We start from the raw sequence: 22,020 nt of genomic DNA, 5'->3' as shown, positions 1-22,020 counted from the left end.
CTTTTTCTTTTTTTTTTTTTTTTTTTTTTTTTTCTCTCCCATTTTTTTTTCCTCTCAATTTCCCCCCCCTCCCCTCTTCTCTAGGTTTGGCTGGATACAATATTGCATTTGTCTGCCGCTAGTCCCGAGACTCGTGGGTAACTGGCAACTCGGGGTAAAACATCGTCAGTAGAGAATTTTAAAAAACACAAGTAGGTGCTGTGTTGAATAAACACAGATACCTGCTTTTTGTCTTGAATATATATATAGTATACTAGGTAGATAGACATCTCTCTAATTGCCACGATGTTTACACACGGTCCAACGCGTCGATGATCATGAAGAGGTGTGGTATCGCCCATGGCTCGTGATTTTTGCCGGAGTCGTTATCTAGCCGGCGGGCGACGTGTGGCGATTTTGCTGCTCGGCCCGCTGCAGGACGTTTTGTGTCCCCCTCGACTTCGTGGAGGCCACATCCCTGCTCCCATACGAAGATTCTTCCTTGCTGCAACAATCATCGCCCTTGACGGAGAAACGGTGTGCCCTCCGGGTGCTCGGGTGAGAAGAAGGAGGGGGGGGGGAGATGACGAGCCAATGATGATGCCGAAGAGGAGATATCCCTTTTGCAACTACTTTTGCAAAAGAGACCAGAGACCCGAGACCAGAGCCAGAGAGACCAGAGACCAGAGACCAGAGAGAGACCAAAGAGACCAAAGAGACCAGAGACAGGCCAGAGAAAAGGCGCAAGAAAGAGAGCTCTCCGCCCGGCCGAGCAGGCCCGAGCTGAGTGGCCCGGCCGGCCCGCCAGGGATCCGTGACCTGGGGTTTCCCTGCAAATGCGTGTCCAGCTGAATGGCTGCTGGATCAGGCTAGGAGCGGTGCCTTCCTTGATCCATGCATGCATTGCAGCACTACAGAACTAACTCATCGCCTGAGGCCCCCCCCCAAGGCTGCCACAACTTCCCTTCCAAGTTCCCGCCCCTCCCTCGGCTGCTGTGCGTGCATGACATGACATGGGCCCCTTCGCTCCGCACCGGCTTACGGGCGGGAATGCACCACTGCAGTAGCAACACGGATCAGAGCGGCTACACGCATGAACAATCGGTCTTGTGACGTCTCGATCCGGTTTAGCCGCGAGGGGCGGTGTGCGGCCGTGGCCACTCACGAGGGAAACTGAGGGAAGAATGCGCGGGATGGACCGGCCGAGGGGGGCGAGGGGGCGAGGGGGCTGCAAGATGCGCTGGCCTTTGTTGGACACGCGTGTGTGGTGGACAGTGGACACGGTTGTTGCGTTGCAGTGGGAAGAGTTGCAGTTGTTGTTGTTGTTGGAGAGGTCAGATCATGAGAGCTTCCAAGGGGGGATCGGGATCATGGGCAATCATGGAAAACATAGCAACATAGCAACATAGCAACATATGGCATCACAGTGACATACTGGTCCCGCAGCTACATCTATCTTCATCAGATCCAAATGAGACCCTGATGTAGGTCGCCCGTTTCTCCGCGGCGTAGTCACTCGACGAGGCAAGGAGGCAACATCAGTGGGTCGTCTTTTGGCTTCTGGAAGGATTGGTGGACGATCTTCTCAACCATCCCGTGTAGTACATACATACGACGGTACATGGCCTGGGGAGGGAAAAGATTCGATTGCTCAGGAAGCAGCGGGGACAAGCAAGCAAGCAAGCAAGCAAGCAAGCAAGCAAAGCCTGGCTTCCGATGAGCCACACACGTCCAAGACCATCTCCATCGCCCATCACATCACTCACCCCTCTGCAGCATGCTCAATCAAGTACCGGCCGCTCTGGGGAGAACGGGATCCGAGGCTGTTGGGCTTGCCATGTGGCCACGTCGCCGTTTGCAGCGAACCGTTCGCTGGTCGCTGGAAATGTCTGAGACATGTAGATCTAGGTCTCGGAGGCAACACACTGGGCACTGGACGTCTCCAGAATAGAGATCGACGAATGGCACAACTACAACTACAGTAAGTAAGGATAGGACGAGAGCATGGGGTCTGTGGCACAGTATAGATTGGAGTAGGCCCTGTCGTCAACGGTCGACGGTCAACAGCCTACGAGACCCGTCAACCAGGATCGGGGTGATCGACCGACGTAGCTGTAGCTCGGGTGGTGCCAGACCATCATCCATGGCCTTTCAGCCCGGGCCGCAATGGCACGTTGAGCTATTTAACCCCATCATGGTCGCAATTGGTAGGCAGGCCGGTTTCTCTTCATGCTGGTGTCGAGTTGTAGCGTCAGTAGTAACAGAGGCAATCCTTGCCAATACTCTGGACTCTATACCGTCTTGTTCCCTGCTCCATGGGAAGAGCTCGCAATGCCACGGCGAAAACGGTAAAGGTGCCGACTCCTCTTTTTCTCTTCCCTCGATCGCCCCGTTGTTTGTTATGGGAGATCCTCCGATGTGATGTGTTTGTCGTTGCAGTGCTAGGATTGAACAGAGCTGTAAAGCAGGTAAGTCTAGAGGGTGTAGTAGTAGTAGCAATAGTAGTAGCAGCAGCAGCAGCAGCAGCAGCAGCAGCAGCAGCAGCAGCAGCAGCAGCAGCAGCAGCAGCAGCAGCAGCAGCAGTAGCAGCAGTAGTGGTAGCAAAGTAGTAGTAATAGCAAAGTAGTAACCTTAGGGCAAGGTGGCAAGGTAGTAGTGATGAAGTGGAGAGACAGGCGCATTGCGCGACGACGGGATATCCGTCCCTCCCGCTGCGGTTGTCCCGTCGTTTGCTGGTGCAACATCCCGGAGGCCGTGTTCGTGCCCTCGGCGGGAGAGCAGGAGGAGGGTCAGGATTGGGGGAATCTGATATGATACAGCACGATATGCGATATGGGACAAGAGGAGAGAGTGAGGCTTACATCAGACAACGACCCTTGCCCCGTACCCCGTACCCCCGCATATACCTGTCCACGATATAAACATACATACGTACATACCTGGGCACATACCTGGGCGATAGTGAGAGCGGAGCGCGAATTGATGGCCTGGCTGCCCACCACCACCCGCGCCAGCCATGAACCAACAAGGCCAGCAGGTTTGCCTCTGGCCCTCTGGCCCTCTGCTCCTCTGCTAGCGACGTCGCAGCGCCCGTCTGGCGTTGTCTCGTAGACCACCAATGACGACACAGACGAATGCATGTCACCCGCATGTACGTCCGTAAGTACGAAGCTGGCCCGGCGCAAGGCCTGGCTCTTCGATACAAGCGCGACACCCGCTAACACCGCGTTTGCGACCCACCGCTGCGATGCATCATGGAAGGGGCGGTGCGGGCCTGGTGCGCGTCCCGCACGGGGATGTGGAAAAGGAGAGGCCTGGTGAGGCGGGTGAAGCATGGCAGAAGTCGTAGCAGCTGAAGCTTGCAGCCGAGAGATGCAAACGAGGCTGGGCCGGTTGGCGCGCGCGCAGGAGATAGATGATGGGGGGGGGGGACTATTCTGCCGGCGCGAAACTGTGGAGATGGCAGAGAGCAGAGCAGGGCAAAGGCAGAGTAGTAGAGCAGAGCAGAGCAGAGCAGAGGGGGAGGAGATGAGGAGATGAGGAGATGAGGTTCCGTCCCGCGATTGCAGCAGGGCCGGCCAGAGGAGACATCTGCATCTGAGATAGCAAGAGAGGATATACTGATCCGGTCTCTGCCTCTGCAACTCTTTCCCCGTTGTGAATCCCTCCCATCCCGTCCTGTTTGTCCTCAGTTCGCCCTGTCGATTGTATCCTCTGTGAGTCTGTCTGTCTGTCTGTGTGTGTGCGTGCTGTATGAACGGGACGGGGACGAGGGCAAGCAAAGACCAGAGTTGCGACTCCGAGACTGCAAGTCATAATCCCGCCCCCGTCGCTCGCCCTTGCGAATCCTCCCAAGCTTCCTCCACCCGTGGGAACACTTGGACGTGGAACTGGGACCTAGGCCTTCTCCCAGAACCTCTCAACCTCAGACGAGGGGCCTTCTCCTGCGTCTCCAGCGTCTCCACCGGCTCTGCCCTACTCAGCAGTCCTACCGACACTACCGCTGGTCTCCCGTTTCGACTGTCCTCGACTGTCCTCTGTCTGGCTGTCCTCGACTACTGCCCTCGACTACTCCTCGCCCATCCCATCATCCCATCATCCCATCCCATCCGGAGCCGCCGTTCGTTGGTGGCAGCAGCCGGCCCAGCAGACGACGTCAGGTCTCAACGTGCGCGCCGCCCGCCCTCCGTCCTCCCCCCCCCCGTCCAGCGAGTCGTTCCCTCGTGGTTGGAACGCGGATTGCTCCATTTGCCTGCCGACTATCCTCGACTAACGGTCCTCTTGCCACCGGCCGGCCCTCCGCTACGACCGCGCTGGCCCAGAGGCGGGCGGCGGATGCCCCAGCGGATAGTACCTGGGACCCTGCTACTCGGGAGCTGGGAGCGGCGCGGCGTTGCGTGGCCATTGGCTCGGCGATTGGGAGCAGCAGCAAGGGATCGCAGCAAAGCCGCAAGGATCCCCGACCGCGCCGTCAATAGCTTGGGTCGCGCCGATCGAAACGCCAACGACGCCAAGGGAGCCCGAGTCTCGACATTCCCTACGCCCCTCGCTGCCCAGCGCCCGTTTGGCCCTCGTGCGCCCAGCCAGGAGCCCGCCCGCAAGCACTCCGTACAGTAGTCTGGTGCTGTCGGGACTCAAGCGTGCTGACTACTGCTCATATTACGCAGTATTGCCTCGAGCCAAATCCGTCCCAAGCTGGCCTTCTGGGTGAACGCTGGCAACCCGCTGCTCTCCAGTCTCCCCCCCCAAGTCAAGACAAGTCAAGTCAAGTCAAGTCAAGTCAAGACTCAAGTCAAGACTCAAGTCAAGACTCAAGTCAAGTCAAGTCAAGCCAAGCCAAGGACTACTCTCAGGCCGCGGAACGCTCCTCTCTGCCCCCATCCTAGTCCATACAAAAGAAGGCAAACGGGATCGACCGCTCCCTGCGACAATCCCTCTTCCACTATCTTCACTGTGCCAGATCGCTGCCCGCTGTTCCTGATATCGGCATACGCAACGCCAATACCAACTACGATTCTCTGCGTTAAAGCCGGGCGGAACGCTCCTCTCGCCCATCCACGGTCGCCCTCCGTACCGTCTCCCGCCTACATCCGTTGCCACTGGCCCTCCGTCCCTCCACCCGTTCAGCTGGAGCTGTGAGGGGGTTCCTTGTTTGCGCGGCGGCGGCAAAACCAGCATCAAGTGTAGCCACTACTCGACTCCAGTGCTCTCCCCCCCCCAGGCCGGCCGGAGTCGCCTTTCTTCTGACCGCGGCTGGTGATACGTTACTGCTCTATCCCGAGGCTGACGCCAGTGTAAGGGCGCTGCAAGGCAGGTTTGAGACATTGAGAAGAAGGGCAGAAGGCAAGAAGAAGAAGTGAACTCTGTAGTCCTCCGCTGTCACCACTACTGACCGTGACGAACCCCTCTGGATCCCGAGACCTGGACCCGGATCTGGACCCCCCCTGGAGCGAGCGAGCGAGGGAGAGACACCAGAGCCAGACAGTCAGAGTGAGAAAGACAACAAGGATCCTCCCCAGGAGATCGTTCACTTATTACCTACTCCGTGCCGCCCGTTCGTGGATGAGAGAATCCCGAGTTTCGGACCCCTCCATTCTTAAAAGTTATTACCCTTACGAGTAATAGTTGAGAAAACCCACGGCCCAACCCACAGCCCACACACAGCGGCCTAACCAACCAACTTCTCTTCGATCCAGAGATTCACCGAACCTTGAACTCTTTTTTTCACTCTCAAGTTCACTCTCAACCTTTCATCCCTTCTTCCGCCCCTCACCTCCCTCTTCCCCTCCTGTTTGCACGCACCTCCCCTCGAGTCTCGACCTTCCATCAATCGAGTCTCCGTTCTCCCTTCACACCCGTTTCTCTACCCCACTACGACCGTTTTCTCCAATCACGGGAGCGCATCGCACCGTATCGCGTCGCATCGCGTCCGCATCGCATCGCATCGCATCGCATTACCCGCAGCTCGCCTCGGTGGGTCGCAGAAAAGGAGACCGTCCCGAGCGTTCTTCTTAGACACAAAACGGTCCCAAAGTTTTTCAAAGGCAACGAATTCGCCGCTCCTAGGCCGCCTTGTCACCCGCCAACTTCCGGGAGGGGCTTTCCAGTGGTGAATAATCACAGTCATCACTATTATTTTCTCATCGCCACTGTGAGTTCTGGGTGGATTTTGGTATTGCGTGGTTGAGAGGTCGCACACCGTCATAAACGTCGGTGTACTTCAATTCCTGCGGTTCGCAGATCCAAGGCCAAAGGAAGGTACGGTTGAGAGAACATTCTGGGGAAAGAAGGAAGGATACAGATCGCGGGTCGCGCCAGATAATTGGGAACAAATACCTGGAAACCAGTGGGACGTTTCTGACGATCTCGTTGATTCTGAAATACCAGTCTAAGACGGGTCAGGAACTCTCACACTCTTGAGAATTACGGGCCCGATAAACTGGTCTTGTCATTCAATTGCCACCGCTAGGAATTCCTTCAGTTGGAAGGACTGGCACGAGAGTTAGGGCCCGAGTCTTTAGGTACCGTAACCCATTTATATGGTACGTGACCAGAGCAGAGCAGAGAACAGAACAGAACAGAACACATACGTTGGAACCTTGATTCAGGGGGGTGAGTGCGTTGTGTGGTCGTCATGACATCCGGGGAAGTGAGGGGTAAAGAATGCATTCTGACATCTTGAGTAGTTCTTGAACATATCACAAGTCATCTTGCCTGATCAAGAGCCACAGGAAGCCCTACGACCATCTGCCGATCACCAAGCGGAGAAAGGCTTCTACTCGTGGGTCTGCAACCTTAAGTGTAAGCCGGGAGGGAAGCTCGGGGACGCGCACGCCACGGGCCTTGTGAAGGAAGCAACCTTTGGGTAAAGATACCGCCGGACCCAACACTATCTTCCGTCCTACCACAAAACCACAGCCAGTCAGCTCGAGATCCAGACTCCCTCAATTCTTGCACCCAGAATCCTCCCTAAAAAAATCGGACCGTTCCCGCTACGAGATACTTTCCTCGGGCCCATTTCCGAGTCCCATCAAGACGTATTACTAAGGAACTGGCCGCACGTCAGGCATTCCTCTAATACCCATAAGCTCCTCGTGGCTCCTGCAAATTGTCCTCCAGCTGGGCTGCTTTCTCTTCTTGCCACCGACGTCGCGCATTGACTGTGAGGACGTTTGACGAAACCAAGTCAATTTGACATAAACCAGGGGCGCCACTTCATTGAATAATCGAAGAAACAGGATTTCCGGGACCTTTTCGAAGAGCCAGGGGACGAGTCACTCGATTCGCGCTTTCAAGTCTTGAGAACGAGGAAAGACGACCTCTTGTATCCCACGAGAGTCTGCGCGCGAACCTCAGAAACGTCTGCAGGAGCATTGACGCGACCAGAAAATTCGGAAAAAGCAACGGAACGGGAAGAGCCTTCTCATTACGGGACGATATCTGTGCGCAACGGGCCACGGGCGTTTCAACGGTAGTTACCAGCATCATTTCGCCTTCCCATCAGCCTTGCCGATAACGTCTTTGCACCCCGCAAAGATCGTCTTGTTATCCCCACACTCTATCATTTACAACCTTCACCGTGGCGATCTATCCTTCAGACATGGCATATCAGGACCACAGTGGTGGTTATCCGCCGCCGCGCGAGCAACCCGAATCTCAATATCCCCCTCCACCAGGCGAAGAAGATGATCGTGCCAGAGCATATCATCAGCGCATGCCTTCCACGACTGGCAGCATAACTCTACCAGCAATATCGCCATACGACCCTCAATACGCCCAGCCTCCAAATGGTTACGCACCAGATCCGCGCGCATACCCACAAGACCCTTACCGTCCTCAACCCGGTCCTTATAGGGACGATAGGGTCTATCAGCAGGATTATGGAAGACCGGGAGCTCAGCAACAAATGGCGTTCAGTCAATCAGCACCTAGACAGAGAACAGCAATCGCATGCAGATATTGCAGAAGGCGTAAGGTGAGCACAATCAACGCTGGATTTTGCCTCCAAAGACCACCCAAGTGGAATTACCCGGGGGTTTACACTGACTATTACGTTTGCTAACCCTGCGATAGATTCGTTGCTCTGGCTTTGATCAGAATCCCGAAGGACGCTGCTCTAATTGCCAGCGTTTCCAGCAGGAGTGCATCTTCACTCCAGTCTCCTCCCAGGCTCAAGCTTTTGTCCCAGCTCACGCTGTTTACCCAAACATGCGAAATATGGGATTCGGTCCAGACGGTCGCCCTCGTCCAAATGTCTACCCTCAAGGAACACAACTCTTTGGTGCTCATGGCCAGCCGCTTGGTCCTCTTCCTCCCCAGGCAGCTTCTCCTTACAGCGACTATGCCCAGCCTTCTCCAACTGGCTCTTTCAATTCCTACTCCGAGGATCGTCCTCCAATCCCTGCTCAAGACCATTCAAGGAAGCGCCCACAACAGGACCCACACCCGTCAATCCTTCCACCTCCTATTCCCGGTCAGCCAAACTATGCACGGTCCGACAGTAGCGCCAGTCGTCGTCAGGCCGTTGAGGACGATCTCCGTCTGCCACCCGTAACACCAACCAGCGGTGGACGGGCGACACCGAACTACTCGCCCGGCTCCTCCACATCTTCCCATTCAAATCTGCAACCACCGACACAGCCTGCACCTGGCCTGCCATCAATGTCACGAACCCCACCACCGCGGGCAAGTCCTGGTGAGAGTGGCAGAGCTGATCCGATGTCCTTGGGTAACATAATGGAACGCCGACCAGATACAGAAATCGACAGGAGTATGCTGGGTCGATTGGATCGGAAAGGCCAATAATTTTCTGTGCTTCTTTTTCCCCATCCCACTGCGGCTTTTCAAATGCTTGATGGTTCCTGGAGCTGTTTCGGCTTTCCTCAGGTTGCCGCCAGTCTGTGCCAAAGGAGTTCTGATTGGTCTTGAAGATATGTTCCATCTGGTTCCTGCGTTGCTACTGCGGCTCTTCGGATGTTTGATGGATCCTGGGTTTTGCCCCTTTGCGAATGCACTGTTGGATTTGTTCAAATCGGGGTTTTCATCAGCTACTGGTCTTATGTGGGATAGGGAGATGGGTGTACCTGGAGGATAAAGTTGCATTTGCGTCCCTCGTCATGCGGGCTGGTTCCTCTTGACGTGTTGCTCTGTGTACGCTTATCTACCTGGGCTTCGTTTCTCTTGTGTTTTCACCTTTGACACTTTACTTGTATTTTTTTGGGGTGGCGGGGAGGATGAAAATGGCTCTTACCTGGCCTAATCACTTGCTTGCTCTTTAGGCATTGCATACAATTACGGTAATTGGAACTGGAGCCGGGGCTGGGCTTTGGGGAACATCGCTGGGCAAATTCAATGACCAGGCGGACGAATGGAAAAAAATCAATTCAAATGGAAATGGAAAGGAGTCAAAAGAACTAGATAGGTTACGCCTCACGGCACACAATACTTGGTGTTTTGGGGGAGGGGGGTTTTTTGCAAACTTTGTTATTCATCAGTCTTTGCTTGCTTTTGTACTTGTGTTGGCTTTTTGCTTTTTATTGTTTTTTGTTATCCCTCACGCATGCATTTGTTCCCCCCCTCTCTCTGTGCCTCTATTGGCTTGGGCGGCTTTGTTCAATCATTGGGGTAACAGGAGGGAGGGACTTTGTGTAAGTCTGGCTGGCGGTTTTTGCTGCTAAGTTTGACTTTGCTGGGGCTTGCCACGCGAGGGATGAATGAATGGATGGATGGATGAATGGGTTGTGTGGAAGGGTAGGGTAGGTAGGGTGGGCTTGTTAAGATAGCTAGGTAGCTTGTCTGGGCCGTGCAAGAGCGTGAATTATTATAGCAAAATGAGCTTTTTAAGCAGCTGAGTTTTTTTCTTGCGATGTGCTGTGCTTTGCGGTGCTGTTGTTCTCTCTGCCATTATTCATTACCTACCTTACGTAGACCTTGATGCAATAAATAAATAAATAAGGCCATACCTAAATTTACGCATGACTTGTCTAAATTTACACGCTAGTCCTAATCGGGGATAGTTGGCGAGTTTACGGCGTACACCTATCAAACTCGCGTTGCTATAGTAATTTGTATAGTAGCGCAAGCCAACTCGATACGAGTACGCAATCGTGTACGATGTGTAACAAAACTCTGTACCCTTACCTTACCTAATACCCCGCGTACGCGAAAAATTAAAGCTATTTACAACGCTCCCTCCTACTACCTACTACTCACTACTACCTACTACTACCTACTACCTACTACCTACTACTATAGATCTCCCTGTACCCTAGGCTTGTAGGCTAGCCCCTCTAGAAGCTGTTTACCCTAATATTACTACTACATTTACTACTATTTAAGCGTATACGAAAGCTAATAGGTATGCCTTTTTTTAGTAGGACAACAGGCCTACTAAGGTAAGGTATTGCTACGATCGCGGCGGCAAGTATAGCAATAAGGGCAAGAACCCTAATACAGATCTATCTAAACAGCGTAAGGGCACTAGTTCTAAGAAGTGTAACTATAAGATACAGGTATCGCTACGCCGTGATATAGTATTAGGTAACTAGGTACTTACGGTAGATAAGGCTACACATAATCACAAAAGATTAGTAGACGCTATAGCCTATCCTGCCTACAGAATTACTGCTCTAACTCTAGCTAGCTATGCCTTAGTCAGTACTCTAGCTAGTACTAGCATGTCTACTTCCTAGATCCTTACCTCTATCCGGTAGGATGATCTAGGCGCGTTATTAGTACCTAAAGATATCACTAATATCATACAGAAAAAGAGGATTAAAGAGCTAGGTAGACGGACTTTAATATAGTAGCTATTAGAGGCAGGATCCTACCTATCCCTTTACCTACCTTAATTACTCTACAGTCTACTAACCTACCTGTTATTATAGGAGCTTTAAAACAACGGCTTTAGTCCTTAATACTACCCCTAATCCGGCCTGTTAAAACAGCTCTTCTTTATCTACCCGACCTCCCTTACACTATAGAAGCAGAATCCCGATGTTCTATTACTCGATTGTACATACAAAACTAACAGATTTAACATGCCGCTACTTAATATCTGTACTATTACAGGTAACAATATAGTTATACAAGTAAGAATAGCGTTTTTGTTAGCTAAAAAGGAGCCTAACTATAACTAGGCTATTAATCAACTTCGCGGCGTTATGATTAACAACATGATCTAGGAGCTAACTGCTATAGTAACTAATAGGGAACTAGCTTTAATACGATATATCTAAACACGGTTCCCTAAAACCTATTACCTCCTTTGCCGGTAGTACGTTAATATAAACGTATTAGCTAAGACTAAGGACTTCTTTCTAAAGCCTATTAGGCATGCTAACAGTAGTACTAAGCGTTACCTAGCCTTTAACGAGTTTATAATTATATAGAATTCGCTACTAGCTAGTACTATAGAGGATGGCTACAACAAATAACTAGTAGAGATACAGACCAAATTCCCTACTAAGGCTATGCGCTATATTAAGGGGACTTGGCTTATATAGAGAGAGAACCTAGTAGCCTATTAGGTTAATTAGTATTACTACTTTAGGATCACTATTACAAGCTTAATTAAGGGCTGTCACGCGGTGTTAAAGGCCTATTTATAGCGTAGCTACAGTAATCTAAGGGGGGTCTTTATTAAGTTAAAGCTTTTTTAGGAGGGGTAACAGACAGCTATCTAGACGACTACTGTATAGTAGTAATTACGCCCTAGGTACAGTACTAATATCCCTCTTTTTACTACTGTTCTCTAGCATGTTTATAGCTACGCGTTACAAAAGATCTTACAGGAGTAACAAAAGCTACTAGCACGTGGCCTACCCCCTAATAACCCTGCCTACTGTTACACTATTTAGCAATATATAGGCGTGCCCTGCTACTATAAGATATAAGAACGTAAGAGAGACGGTAGAGTAATCCTGCCAGAAGATATACATCCTTACTAGTATATTTACAGGCTAGAGTTAAGTCCCTTTCCTTAGTAACCTATCGCTCTTTCTCTTCCTGTTTTAGACCCTGTTCTAATTAGAGGTAGGGGCCGTCTAAGGGGTGCTCTAGGTAGCGCTACGCGCGTAGCACCTTCTAGTACGCGACGTGATCCCTCTGCCTTTAAGTTGCTTACGAGCTTAGCGCCGGCGGCCTTTTAGTTAGCGCTAGCGCCGGTTGTCGTTAATTAGTCTAGCATATCGTTAGGGCAGCTATCTACAGTACGTTCTAGGCCTGTAACAGCTACTACTAGGATAGAGCGGCTTAAACAGGGGCACATAGACTTATATAAGCCAGGGACTCGAAGAGAGAGAAGATATATGTAGGGGATGGCATCTATCTACTAGTCCGACTCTATAGTAGATACTACTACCGCTACTACTACGGCAATACAAAACAGTGTTACGGCGTTAGAGGGGGAGGGGGATAGGGAGGGAGATAGTGATAGTGATAGTAATGACTAGGCAACTAGGAATAGCTTTATTTTTGTGTGTGTGTTACTAGGCAACTAGTTGTGTTAGTAGAATTGCGAATTGATTGTTTGTTTACATCGAGTTAGCTTGCGCTACTATACAAATTACTACTAAAGCGTAGGTGTATTAGATGTACCCCTAAAATTATTCGCTAAAAATATTAGCGTGTAAATTTAGACAAGTCATGCGTAAATTTAGGTAGGGCTATAAATAATAATACGTATATACCTACCTTACCTTACCTTACCTACACCAGCGAATCTGATTGTTTATACATATATACAAACCTCCCTCTCCTACTCCCTTCCCTACTCCAACTCCTACCTCCCCTCTCCCCCCAAGCCCCTTCTCTCTTCTCTTCTCTCTCCATCCCCCCTTTCTCTCTTACACATTTCGTTCAAAAACAAGACACCCCCTTGCCTTTCTTGTTTCTATCCTGTGCCCGTGCACTCCTTCATATTTACTGATTTACTTATTTATTTATTTAAAAGATCTGAAAGTATGTATATATATATGTAAGGTATGTAAGGTATGGTAGAAACGAAAGGAAAAGGAAAGGAAAGGAACGGGATCAGTCAGCAAATAGAGGTGGTGTTGGGGCACGTGCTTTGATAGGCATGAGTGGGATGGGATGGGGACGGGGAAGGGGAAGGAGAAGAGAGAGGGGCGGGATGGGGAAATGGATATCAGGTAGGTCAGGTGTTACGATCACTATACTGGTATATGCGACGACCGGAAAGGCGCTGAGTGATTTTGTACAAGGCAAGCAACCCTAACAACTACCGAAGATGTTTTTCGCCAGGTCCCAGCATCAATCACCACCAGCCAGAACATAGCCTAGAGCCCCCTTGCATTTCGTTTTTTTTTCCCATCAAAACCAAGGCTTCTCTAATCCCATTCCTGCTTTCCATTCTCTGATGCTGCTGCGTCCGTCCGCCCGCTATTCCAGAAGTAAAGCGCTTCCTTTATTCGACCTTGTCCTCGAAGTTCTCCCCCGCGACCAAATCCGGAATGTCGTCATCGTCATCGTCCTTCTTGTCATCACCGCCCTCCGCCTTCTGCATCGACTGGTAGCTCTCGGCCAGCTTTCGGAGCGAGGCGAGCGAGTCGGGGCCGAGTTGGTTGAGGATACCGGGCACGAGCTCGGTGAGCTCCTTGTCTTCACCGTTACCGTAGATCGCGAAGGTGTTAGCTGGGACCGCCGCGTGGACTGCAGATCCAAACATTAGCGCCTGCCTCATGTCTGGGAGAGAAGGGTCTCCTGATGGGGGGGATTTTAGGTGGGAGTGCCAGTCGGGAATAGCGTACCCTTGGGAGCCGCAAAGTGGATGACATTTCCGTCGGATTTGAACATGTTGACCTCCTCAATGGCTTGGATGGGCTGGACGTTGAGCTTCTTCAAGGAAGTTTGCAGCTTCTTGTCGTCTGCGCCTGCGCTCTTGTGGACCTTCTTGACCTTTCTTCTTGGCGTGCCTTTTCCACTGTTCATAGCACTGTCAGCATCGCAACCTATGCGCTCGCCCTTGTATCCTCTTCCCTAGCCCATTTTGCATATTCGAGGTCGCCAGTCGTCAACAGAGATGATTTGATACGTACCCTGTGCAAAATGTTAGCTGTTTTCCCCTCGCTGCGTCAACCGGAGGCCTGGGAGCATTAGCTCCTAATGAAGCTCCCAGACCCTCAAAATTGTTGCAGAAAAGCGATCCACATACCAATTCGCACCGACTGCTGCATCTTCTTCAACTTTTCCATATCCATGATTGCGGTAGGGCGACTTCCGTCGTGGGAGGTAGTGTGAGGGTGAGGGTAAGGAGGAGAGGGTCGTACTGCTCTCGCAATTGCTGTCAGTATGCCATGACTGCCGCAGACTGGAGGAGAAGCTCGGGGGACAATCCACGGGGATATAAATACGTACTTTGTGTAAGGTTGAGGAATTCCTAGGATAGAATCTCGGGATGAGGTCGGGGATGTCCAGTTGCTGTGTGTGGGCGCCAAGACTCTCAAAAATTAGCCGAATTTTCTGTGGGGAAATCTCAACGTCGTCCCTTTCTCTCTCCTGGGCGACCGATGGAGTCTGAGGTCTGCATCGAGGAGCTTCACATCCACCATGGTTATATGTACCCTTTAGTTGGGACCAAGGGATGCGGAGCGATGTATGTATCTGTTTTGCCAACAGTAACTCCTCAAGTTTGAGGTATAGAGTTCGTCAAATACGTTGAGAAGCCTCCCGCCGCTGTTGCAAGATGCAAAGCTCTGGCACAAGTGCCCAATATGAATTCCAGATTGATTACCTTGTATATATGATCATTGTAGAACTCTTGAGTTATGCCAGCTGGTTGATGAAGCTTCAACTGGGCCCATTGCGGTAGATATCTAAGTCTTAGATACCCAGCTGATTCACAACCACTTGGTTTGATTTCAACTTACACATACCCCTCAGCTCCTTACCTGTGCATATCAGAGTGTTGATTATGAAGCTTTCCTTTTGTCTTCTGCCATAGTTGTTCATGATCACCCCCCATGCGTCCGCAGCCACCTGGGGGCTATTCGCTAGACTTCGAGAAGAGGCAGTTCCCCCCAGTTTCAAACGCGTCAAGAAGCTGATAAGCAAGGCAATTGGAGTCAGCCATACACATAATCTTGGGGCGGGGCCTGTAAAGAGAGCATTGCAAGTGTAGGGAGTGTTTCGAGGGCTCTGATACCTATGGTTTCAATATCGCGAGATGACGGAGTCAGGAAGTTCGAGGACATCTTGAGTACCCACGTTTACGCGTTATGAGGCTGTCTTTGATACCACAGTACTGTGTCTCTTGCTTCATTCTTTGGTTAAGTATTTGCTGTCACAATTAGATGTTGTCACCGCGGTATGATGAATGGGATAAAGTAGCCCATTCATGCCCCGTCCAGTGTTGACAAGAAGATAGAGTGAGATATTGGGGTGCCAAGACTGTCCCGTCCGCTCATTTAAGCGAGCGTGGCAGGATTTCCTGGCTGAGTATCTATGTCCACTTTGACGCGCTCACTTTCTCCTTCGCGTACTTCCTTTCCTTTCGAACAACAACCCCAACCCCCAAACAAAGCCTCCCGCGAACCAACTTATCCAACACAGATAAGTGAAAGACGCGTCAATAAACGCCATAATGGATAGTGGAAACGCTGCGAATGCCTCAATCTCTTCCGCCCAGGATCGGATCTTTGGTCGCCATCACACCATCTACACCATTAACCTGTCCCGGGAGATCTTAACCACCTTTGAACGACCATGGAAGACGCGGGACAGCCGCGCTACCATGCAGGGCAAACTTCGTGAACTTGAAGCCATAATGGATTTTAGTGATCGTCAGATCCTAGAAGACCTTCTAAAATCTGGTACAGCTATCTCCCGCCAGGCAATTGAAGATGGCCCGGTACGCACAGGCCAGCAGGACGAGCTAGAGAAAGAGTGCGACATCTGCGCTGAAGTCAAGCCAGTGTCAGAATTTCATCAAGGAAAGATCACTCCACGATGCAAACACTACTCGGATATCTGCAAGGACTGTCTCGGTAGGGACATCGATGTTCAGTTAGCGACCAAGGTTTGGCACACACTCAGCTGTGCTTTCTGCAGATCCACTATGCCAACTGATCTTGTGCAACAATACATCCAACCCGATCAGTTTGAAAAGTATGTTCCCCAGTTTCCTGACACAGTAGCACACTATCGCCCGGCTTCTAGATCACTGCTTCAACGCGGTATTAGTACTTGATAGTTCAAGTCAGAGTTTATGCGATAGTTAGAAGCTGACTGACTTTATATAGGTATCGAGACTACATGACTGCTCACCAGATTAAAGACCTTAAGAACTTTTGCTGGTGCGCTCATTCCAGCTGCCGCTGCGGCCAGGTACACAACAATATCAAGAGCCGTCAGATGGTCTGCTACAAATGTGGCAATGTCACTTGTTACAAATGCAAGATCCCATGGCACGATGGTCAGACTTGCAAGGCCGCCATAGCTGAATATTACCAAGGCCGTTACAAGACAGAGGAGGAACTCTCGGCAGCCGCTATCGCGAGACTTACTAATACTTGTCCTAAATGCAAGGTACCCATCCAAAGGGATGGTGGATGTCAGCACATGAGGTGCAGTAAGTAGCTTCTATTCCTCTGACTAGACGCTGGCTAACGTGTGCTTAGCCCAATGCCGAACTAGATTCAACTGGGTAACCCACAGTCCTGTCGACCCTGGTCCATTCGCTGAAGCCAACCCTCCTCCACTCGTTCCACCTGTCGGAGTCCGATCTTATGGAGATTTCCGCGACCTTCCTCCTGGAATTATTATTCGTGCTGCTCCGGCTCCTGCTCCTGCTCTGGCTCCTGCTCCGGCTCCGGCTCCAGATCCAGCTCCGGCCCAAGATCCGGCTCCGGCCCCAGCTCCTTACCAGCTTGATGAAGATACTCCTATGGATTAACTGTGCTCTGAATGGTACACAACCAGCAACCACCTCTCGCGCACCCTAGGATTTAAGGACGGGAGATATGACTTTTCAGACACAGTTGATTCGCAACTTTCTTCTGTTCTTTTGTTTGTTATTGTGGAAGAAGATCACGCCCAATCATGACTACTTGTCTAATACACGTCAAAGAAAGAAGGAATGGGCCTTTTACTCACATACAGTCGCTTTTGTCGGCTCTTTTTCTTTTCCTTTCTCTTTCCTTGTCACTTTCTTTTTCTCTTTTGTTTTCTCTTTTGTCTTCTCTCGTTACATTGTTGTGAAGGGAACACGATCGCGCTCAACCATGGGAGACAAGCCTACCCGCAACCCTACACCCGAGCAAAGAAGGAACCGATCTTTCTCTCTACACACACCTAATTCTCTGCACTTTTCTCTTTTGTATTGTCTCTTTACATTGTCGAGGAGGAAACGCGTCACGTCACGTCACGATCACGATCAATCACACTACATGGAAAAGCAAGATGAAATAAATTCGCTTGCCTAAGTTAGCTAGCTAATGTTTGTGTAATACCCCCAAGTTGTGTTGCTACAGAATAACAATGAATGAAAATCATGTCATCAACCTCTCTTCCTTTCCTTGTGCTTTAGATCTGCATCTACACTGTGGGGAGAGATCTTGGTTAGTAACGTAAACAAGTACGCGCCGTGACAAAGAGGTGTTGATTAGGGTATCGTAATCAACATACCCGCTCTCTCTCAAGATGACTTGGAATTGTATTACAGAATGGCTGATGGAATGACTGGTAATAGGCTAATATACGCGGTTGGGATTTCTAGATGTCAGTATTTGAGGAGTGTGAAAATTACAGGGACCTTAGTGTCTTTCATCCAACAACTTGGAGATAGCGGAACAGGCCAGGCAATATCTCAATGAGCCTCCCTTGCGGTTTGTCTGCTTTTGTCTCATACAGAAGCACTATGGTTCAATTCATCTGGATGCGTATTCACAAGGAAAACCGTTATTGGGTCTTAAAAGAGATCAGATATTTTATTGAACACAAGACATTTAGCGTTATAATACAAAGTTGGCTTTTCAACCAACAAATCCCTCTCCTGCATCGTAGTAAAAGAGGCCCAGGCCAGCCGGGTATCAAAGTAAAAGAAAGAACGCCGAAAAGATGCCGCAGAATGTCTCAATAATGACTATTTTCCAATGCATTTTCTCACTCGGGGCCAAGCCTCGGAGTCAGGTTCAATAGTCCTAGGCGATATCAGCTACTGATATCTAGGCATAGCTGGTTGGAGAATCTTACGACTTACGAGTTGCGACGGCGCGGAATCATGTTGAGAGGTACAGCCGGAATAATGACATTCGAATTCTTCTGAACCACTGCAGCAATGCGTTCGTTCATAGGTTGAAGGGTGGGGATAGCAGGTGGTTTGCCATCAGCAATATTCGACAAAGATGCCTTGGCAGATCCGAGAGCTGGCCATTGCTCGGGGTCTTCGAGGGAAGACATCAGTGCCTCAACCTTCTTATGAGTCTCGGAATCTATCGTGTCAGTGCCGGATTTTAGGTTTCCAGCACCCAATTTCTCGCCGTCCAGCTTTGTAGACTTCAATTTGGTCTTGGTATGAGAATTGTTGATAAGCTCAAGAGTCAAGCTCTGATCCTTGGAATAGCTCAATCGACGCTGCTTCTGAGATTTGCGTGGCTTTGGGGTCTCAATGCTAGAAGAGCTACTGCTGCTACAAGATTTCGAGTGTCTTGCGGTATCAGTCGGTGTGACAACACGATTTTGCTTGAAGAGGCTTGTGCTTGTGTCATCCTTTTCTTGTATGAGTTTATCCATGGCGGACAAGCTATTATCCGACTTCGTAGAGGTGAAACTGGTATTGCGACTGGACTGATGGCTGAATGATGTATTGGCGCTCTTGTAGTCACTTGTATCTGTTGAGGTGGGTGTAATAGCGCCAGCAGCTGATCCAGCGGCGTTCATACCACTGTCGGTGGTGTCGAGTTTGGGAATGCTCTTTTTTTGATTCTTCTTCAGCTTCCGAGACTTGGACCTCTCAAATCCAGGGCTCACCTCGCGACTTTCAATGGCCAAAGTTGAGATATCAGCTTGATTAACTGTCTCAGATTTGGGAGGATCAGATGCTTGTTCGAGTTGGGGCTTCGACTCGTCAGTGCTGGTTCCATGGCTTTGAGCCTGCGGCTTTGAATCGACCACTGAGACTTCTTTGGCGGCTTTCAACGTGTCGCTCAATTTTGCCACCAAATCTGCTGGAGGGGATGGAACTCGTTCTTGGTGAATATCCACCGTTACTGTTTCGGTCAAGTTCACTTGGAAAGGTGTTTTGACCGGCGTTGTTGCCGGAGTCGGGCGGGTTGAACTGAAATGACTATTAGAAAGATAGAAACTGATCAAAGAAGTTATTTACTCACGCATTCTGCTTTGGGCCTTTCTTCTTTCGATTTCCCTTTTGGTTATTCTCAGCCGAATGAGCATTGAAATGCCCCTTCTTTGGAGTTGTTGATGTCTTCTTTACAGGTGAGTTCTCCTTATTCCATTGTGACTTTTCAGAATGAGGCTCATTGAATTTCTTAAAATTTGGGTACCCGTCAATAGGGCCCAACGGCATCTGACCGAGACGATTGATGGCAGATTGATGCTGTATGACTTCCGAGATGCTGGAACGTAGCGGCTCAGCGGGAAGCGGCATTTTGAATGTAGGGAGCGCCATAAGTTGAGCCTGGAAACTATATGTGAGCGGGCTACGGGGTGCATTTTGATTTCCATGAGTCTCTGGAGAATTAACATGAGACTTAGCAGAACCGCCGGCTTGATCGGAGCGGGTATATTGACGCTGAGGGGCCGAATTCTTTCGGAAGGCTCGATTATTATTGAAACGGCCTGAAGACTGGTGGTATTGGTTGGAGTAATAAGGCTGGCTCGATTGACTCCCAGATCTGTCTCTGGAGGGCTGGTATCTCGCAGGGAATTGCACATCCAATCTACGCCCGGACGGAAGGATGATACCATCAAAACGTTTGATTGCAGCCTGCAAAGAATGCTCTTCCTTAAAACTAAAATCAAAATTAGTTTAAATGTCTTATAAACTTTATAAAACATTATAAGTCTTATGTTTTTGGATGTGCGCGATGGAAATGGAGTGGGGTTGTAGATAGTGATGTTGATTCTCAGGAATCTTGATTTACTTGCTTCAAAGTCATTGGAGAGTTACTTACCTGACGAATGCTGGTCCAGTACCCATAGAAGTAGCGTACAAATAACTGATGTACTCGACTTCACCAACCTCTGACATCATATTCTTCAGGGCATGCGAGGTGAAGGTATCGACATCAGCCCCATTGACATACAGTGAACGGTTGCTATAGAAATCTGGTCGCTGGTTCCTAAGCCCCTTCATATAGTAGAAGGTAGATGATTTATCGGTGACTTTTGCATCAGGATGACCTTGGAAAGGTACAGAATGAGAGTGATAATTGTAGACCTGGGGTTGTGGAGCAGGAGCTGACTTCTCAAATGATTTGCCGAAATACTGAGATTGCTGATCAAAAGCTGATTTCTGATATGAATTATTCCAGACTCTGGCATCATTAGAGAACCCCTTGCGAGCAGGAAGTGGGTCTGACAACACGTGTGCCGGATTTGGCGCATCTGCTTGGTGCGGAGGCGTCAAACACTGAGAGTTATGCACGTAGATGGGTTGGTTTGCTTGAGAACCTAGACCTGGTGGGCTGCCACGAGGAGGGCTAGGAACGAATCGTCGATCATTGGGATTCGATCGATTAGGGGGGCCGTAAGGAAAATTTCCCTTTGGCTGGGCACGGACACTGCGACCTGTGTCGTTCGGTGAGTATCCTCGATATCCTGGCTCCCGCTGCTGGTTGTTGTGCTCTCTGGGGAAATGGCTGGGCCCAGTAGGAGGGTTTGGGATAGCAGCAGATATCATTCGCTGGCTTTCCATGAAATGAGAGTATGTCTGGAGTTGTGGATGAACGGGGTGAACTAGGCCAACGAGTCAGAAGATTGAAATGAGGTTTCTTTGTGGGACTTACCCCGCATAATCTTGGGATGATTTTGGTCTCCACGGTCAATGCCGGAGAAAGGTTGAGTGATCACTGGTTGACCATGTTGCATAAGTGGAGTAAGTCCTTGCTGGACCTGCTGAGGTTGAGTGGCCACTGGCTGACCATGTTGCATAACTGGAGCAAGCCCTTGCTGGACCTGCTGAGATTGATCATGAATTGGATTTTGCGGAGGGCTGAGATGTTGAAGATCAGCAGCAGCAGCTTTGTCCTGCTTTCCTCCCAATTGGGCATGATGGAAACGTAGAGCTTCCTTCATCATCACTAATTCATCAACTCTGAAACCGAATATGTCGTCCTTGTTTGCTTGGCTGAAGAGATCGACAAAGTCGATTTGGTTTGGCAAATGAGCAATGCGATCAACATTGTTTGCGACCCATTCGCCGGCATACTGGAAGATGATAGCCTCTTTCTCTCTGTTAATGGCAGTCTGAAGTGCAATTTGGTTGTCCCTGCTGATGTGACTGAGCACGTAGTAGAGAAATGAGGCACCCTCAACCCAGAGATCGACTGCATCAAAGAAATAGTAGAGATCAACCCATGATGTAGGATTTGTGATCTGACCAGTGATATGGGGCAAGCGGTCTCGTAGAAGCGCAGCCATTCGCTGGACCTCACCATCAAAGTCAGAGCGGACCATGGGAGCTGGAGGAGGGCTGTCAAGCTGACGCTTTGCTCTGGCTCCGTTATTTGTTGAAAACAGAGCGGGAGCATCCTGTGGGATACTGTTGTAGAACTTCTGAGGTAGGATGACCTCGAGGTATGCGGCTGCATGGGCAGCAAGAGGACCAATGTTCGCCATTGTGCCTGAAGAGAGAAGGTAGTTCAGCGACGCGGTTTTTGTTCAAGAGAAAATGCGCAGGGACAAGCGCGTCAAGGGTATTCAGAAGTGAAGCAGCTGGAAAGCAGAACAGGACTACTTATCATGAAATCGTGAGATAGAGGGAAGGGAAAGAAGAAAGAGAGGAGTGAGTAAAGACAGTGGTAGAAGGTGGTAAGGTGTGGTGTTTTGAGTTCAGATGGTTGT

At 50.1% G+C, this 22,020-nt stretch overlaps 6 protein-coding genes across 6 annotated transcripts; 3 read left to right on the top strand and 3 right to left on the bottom strand.

Moving 5' to 3' along the window:
- The first annotated feature begins 256 nt into the window (after window positions 1–256).
- On the top strand, window positions 257–997 carry M430DRAFT_218979 (hypothetical protein). Its single transcript, XM_024864592.1, has one exon. The coding sequence runs from the start codon at window positions 340–342 to the stop codon at window positions 829–831; it is 492 nt and encodes a 163-aa protein (XP_024722087.1). The 5' UTR covers window positions 257–339; the 3' UTR covers window positions 832–997.
- Window positions 998–2,230: 1,233 nt separating this feature from the next.
- M430DRAFT_57329 (hypothetical protein) lies at window positions 2,231–3,349 on the bottom strand (the record flags this gene model as incomplete). Its single annotated transcript, XM_024868666.1, has 3 exons — window positions 2,931–3,349; window positions 2,867–2,885; window positions 2,231–2,784 (listed from the first exon to the last, which is right to left on the bottom strand). The coding sequence occupies exons 1-3, from the start codon at window positions 3,312–3,314 to the stop codon at window positions 2,231–2,233; spliced, it is 957 nt and encodes a 318-aa protein (XP_024722086.1). The 5' UTR covers window positions 3,315–3,349.
- Window positions 3,350–7,579: 4,230 nt separating this feature from the next.
- Window positions 7,580–8,784, top strand: M430DRAFT_17500 (hypothetical protein; the record flags this gene model as incomplete). Its single annotated transcript, XM_024863686.1, has 2 exons — window positions 7,580–7,954; window positions 8,053–8,784. The coding sequence occupies 2 exons, from the start codon at window positions 7,580–7,582 to the stop codon at window positions 8,782–8,784; spliced, it is 1,107 nt and encodes a 368-aa protein (XP_024722085.1).
- A 4,621-nt stretch (window positions 8,785–13,405) lies between these two features.
- M430DRAFT_98419 (hypothetical protein) lies at window positions 13,406–14,198 on the bottom strand (the record flags this gene model as incomplete). The annotated part of the gene is made up of 3 exons (XM_024870121.1): window positions 13,406–13,650; window positions 13,749–13,949; window positions 14,153–14,198. The coding sequence occupies 3 exons, from the start codon at window positions 14,196–14,198 to the stop codon at window positions 13,406–13,408; spliced, it is 492 nt and encodes a 163-aa protein (XP_024722084.1).
- A 1,565-nt stretch (window positions 14,199–15,763) lies between these two features.
- Window positions 15,764–16,575, top strand: M430DRAFT_136657 (hypothetical protein; the record flags this gene model as incomplete). The annotated part of the gene is made up of 2 exons (XM_024862472.1): window positions 15,764–16,104; window positions 16,239–16,575. The coding sequence occupies 2 exons, from the start codon at window positions 15,764–15,766 to the stop codon at window positions 16,573–16,575; spliced, it is 678 nt and encodes a 225-aa protein (XP_024722083.1).
- A 1,504-nt stretch (window positions 16,576–18,079) lies between these two features.
- On the bottom strand, window positions 18,080–21,795 carry M430DRAFT_274191 (hypothetical protein; the record flags this gene model as incomplete). Its single annotated transcript, XM_024865606.1, has 5 exons — window positions 18,080–18,137; window positions 18,197–19,282; window positions 19,326–19,967; window positions 20,130–20,913; window positions 20,964–21,795. 5 exons carry the CDS (start codon window positions 21,793–21,795, stop codon window positions 18,080–18,082), a joined length of 3,402 nt encoding a protein of 1,133 aa, XP_024722082.1.
- Window positions 21,796–22,020: the final 225 nt, after the last annotated feature.

This window comes from Amorphotheca resinae (assembly GCF_003019875.1).
Source record: "Amorphotheca resinae ATCC 22711 unplaced genomic scaffold M430scaffold_4, whole genome shotgun sequence".
In the NCBI taxonomy this organism is placed as follows: domain Eukaryota; kingdom Fungi; phylum Ascomycota; class Leotiomycetes; order Helotiales; family Amorphothecaceae; genus Amorphotheca; species Amorphotheca resinae.
This window is presented reverse-complemented; position numbering and strand designations above follow the sequence as displayed.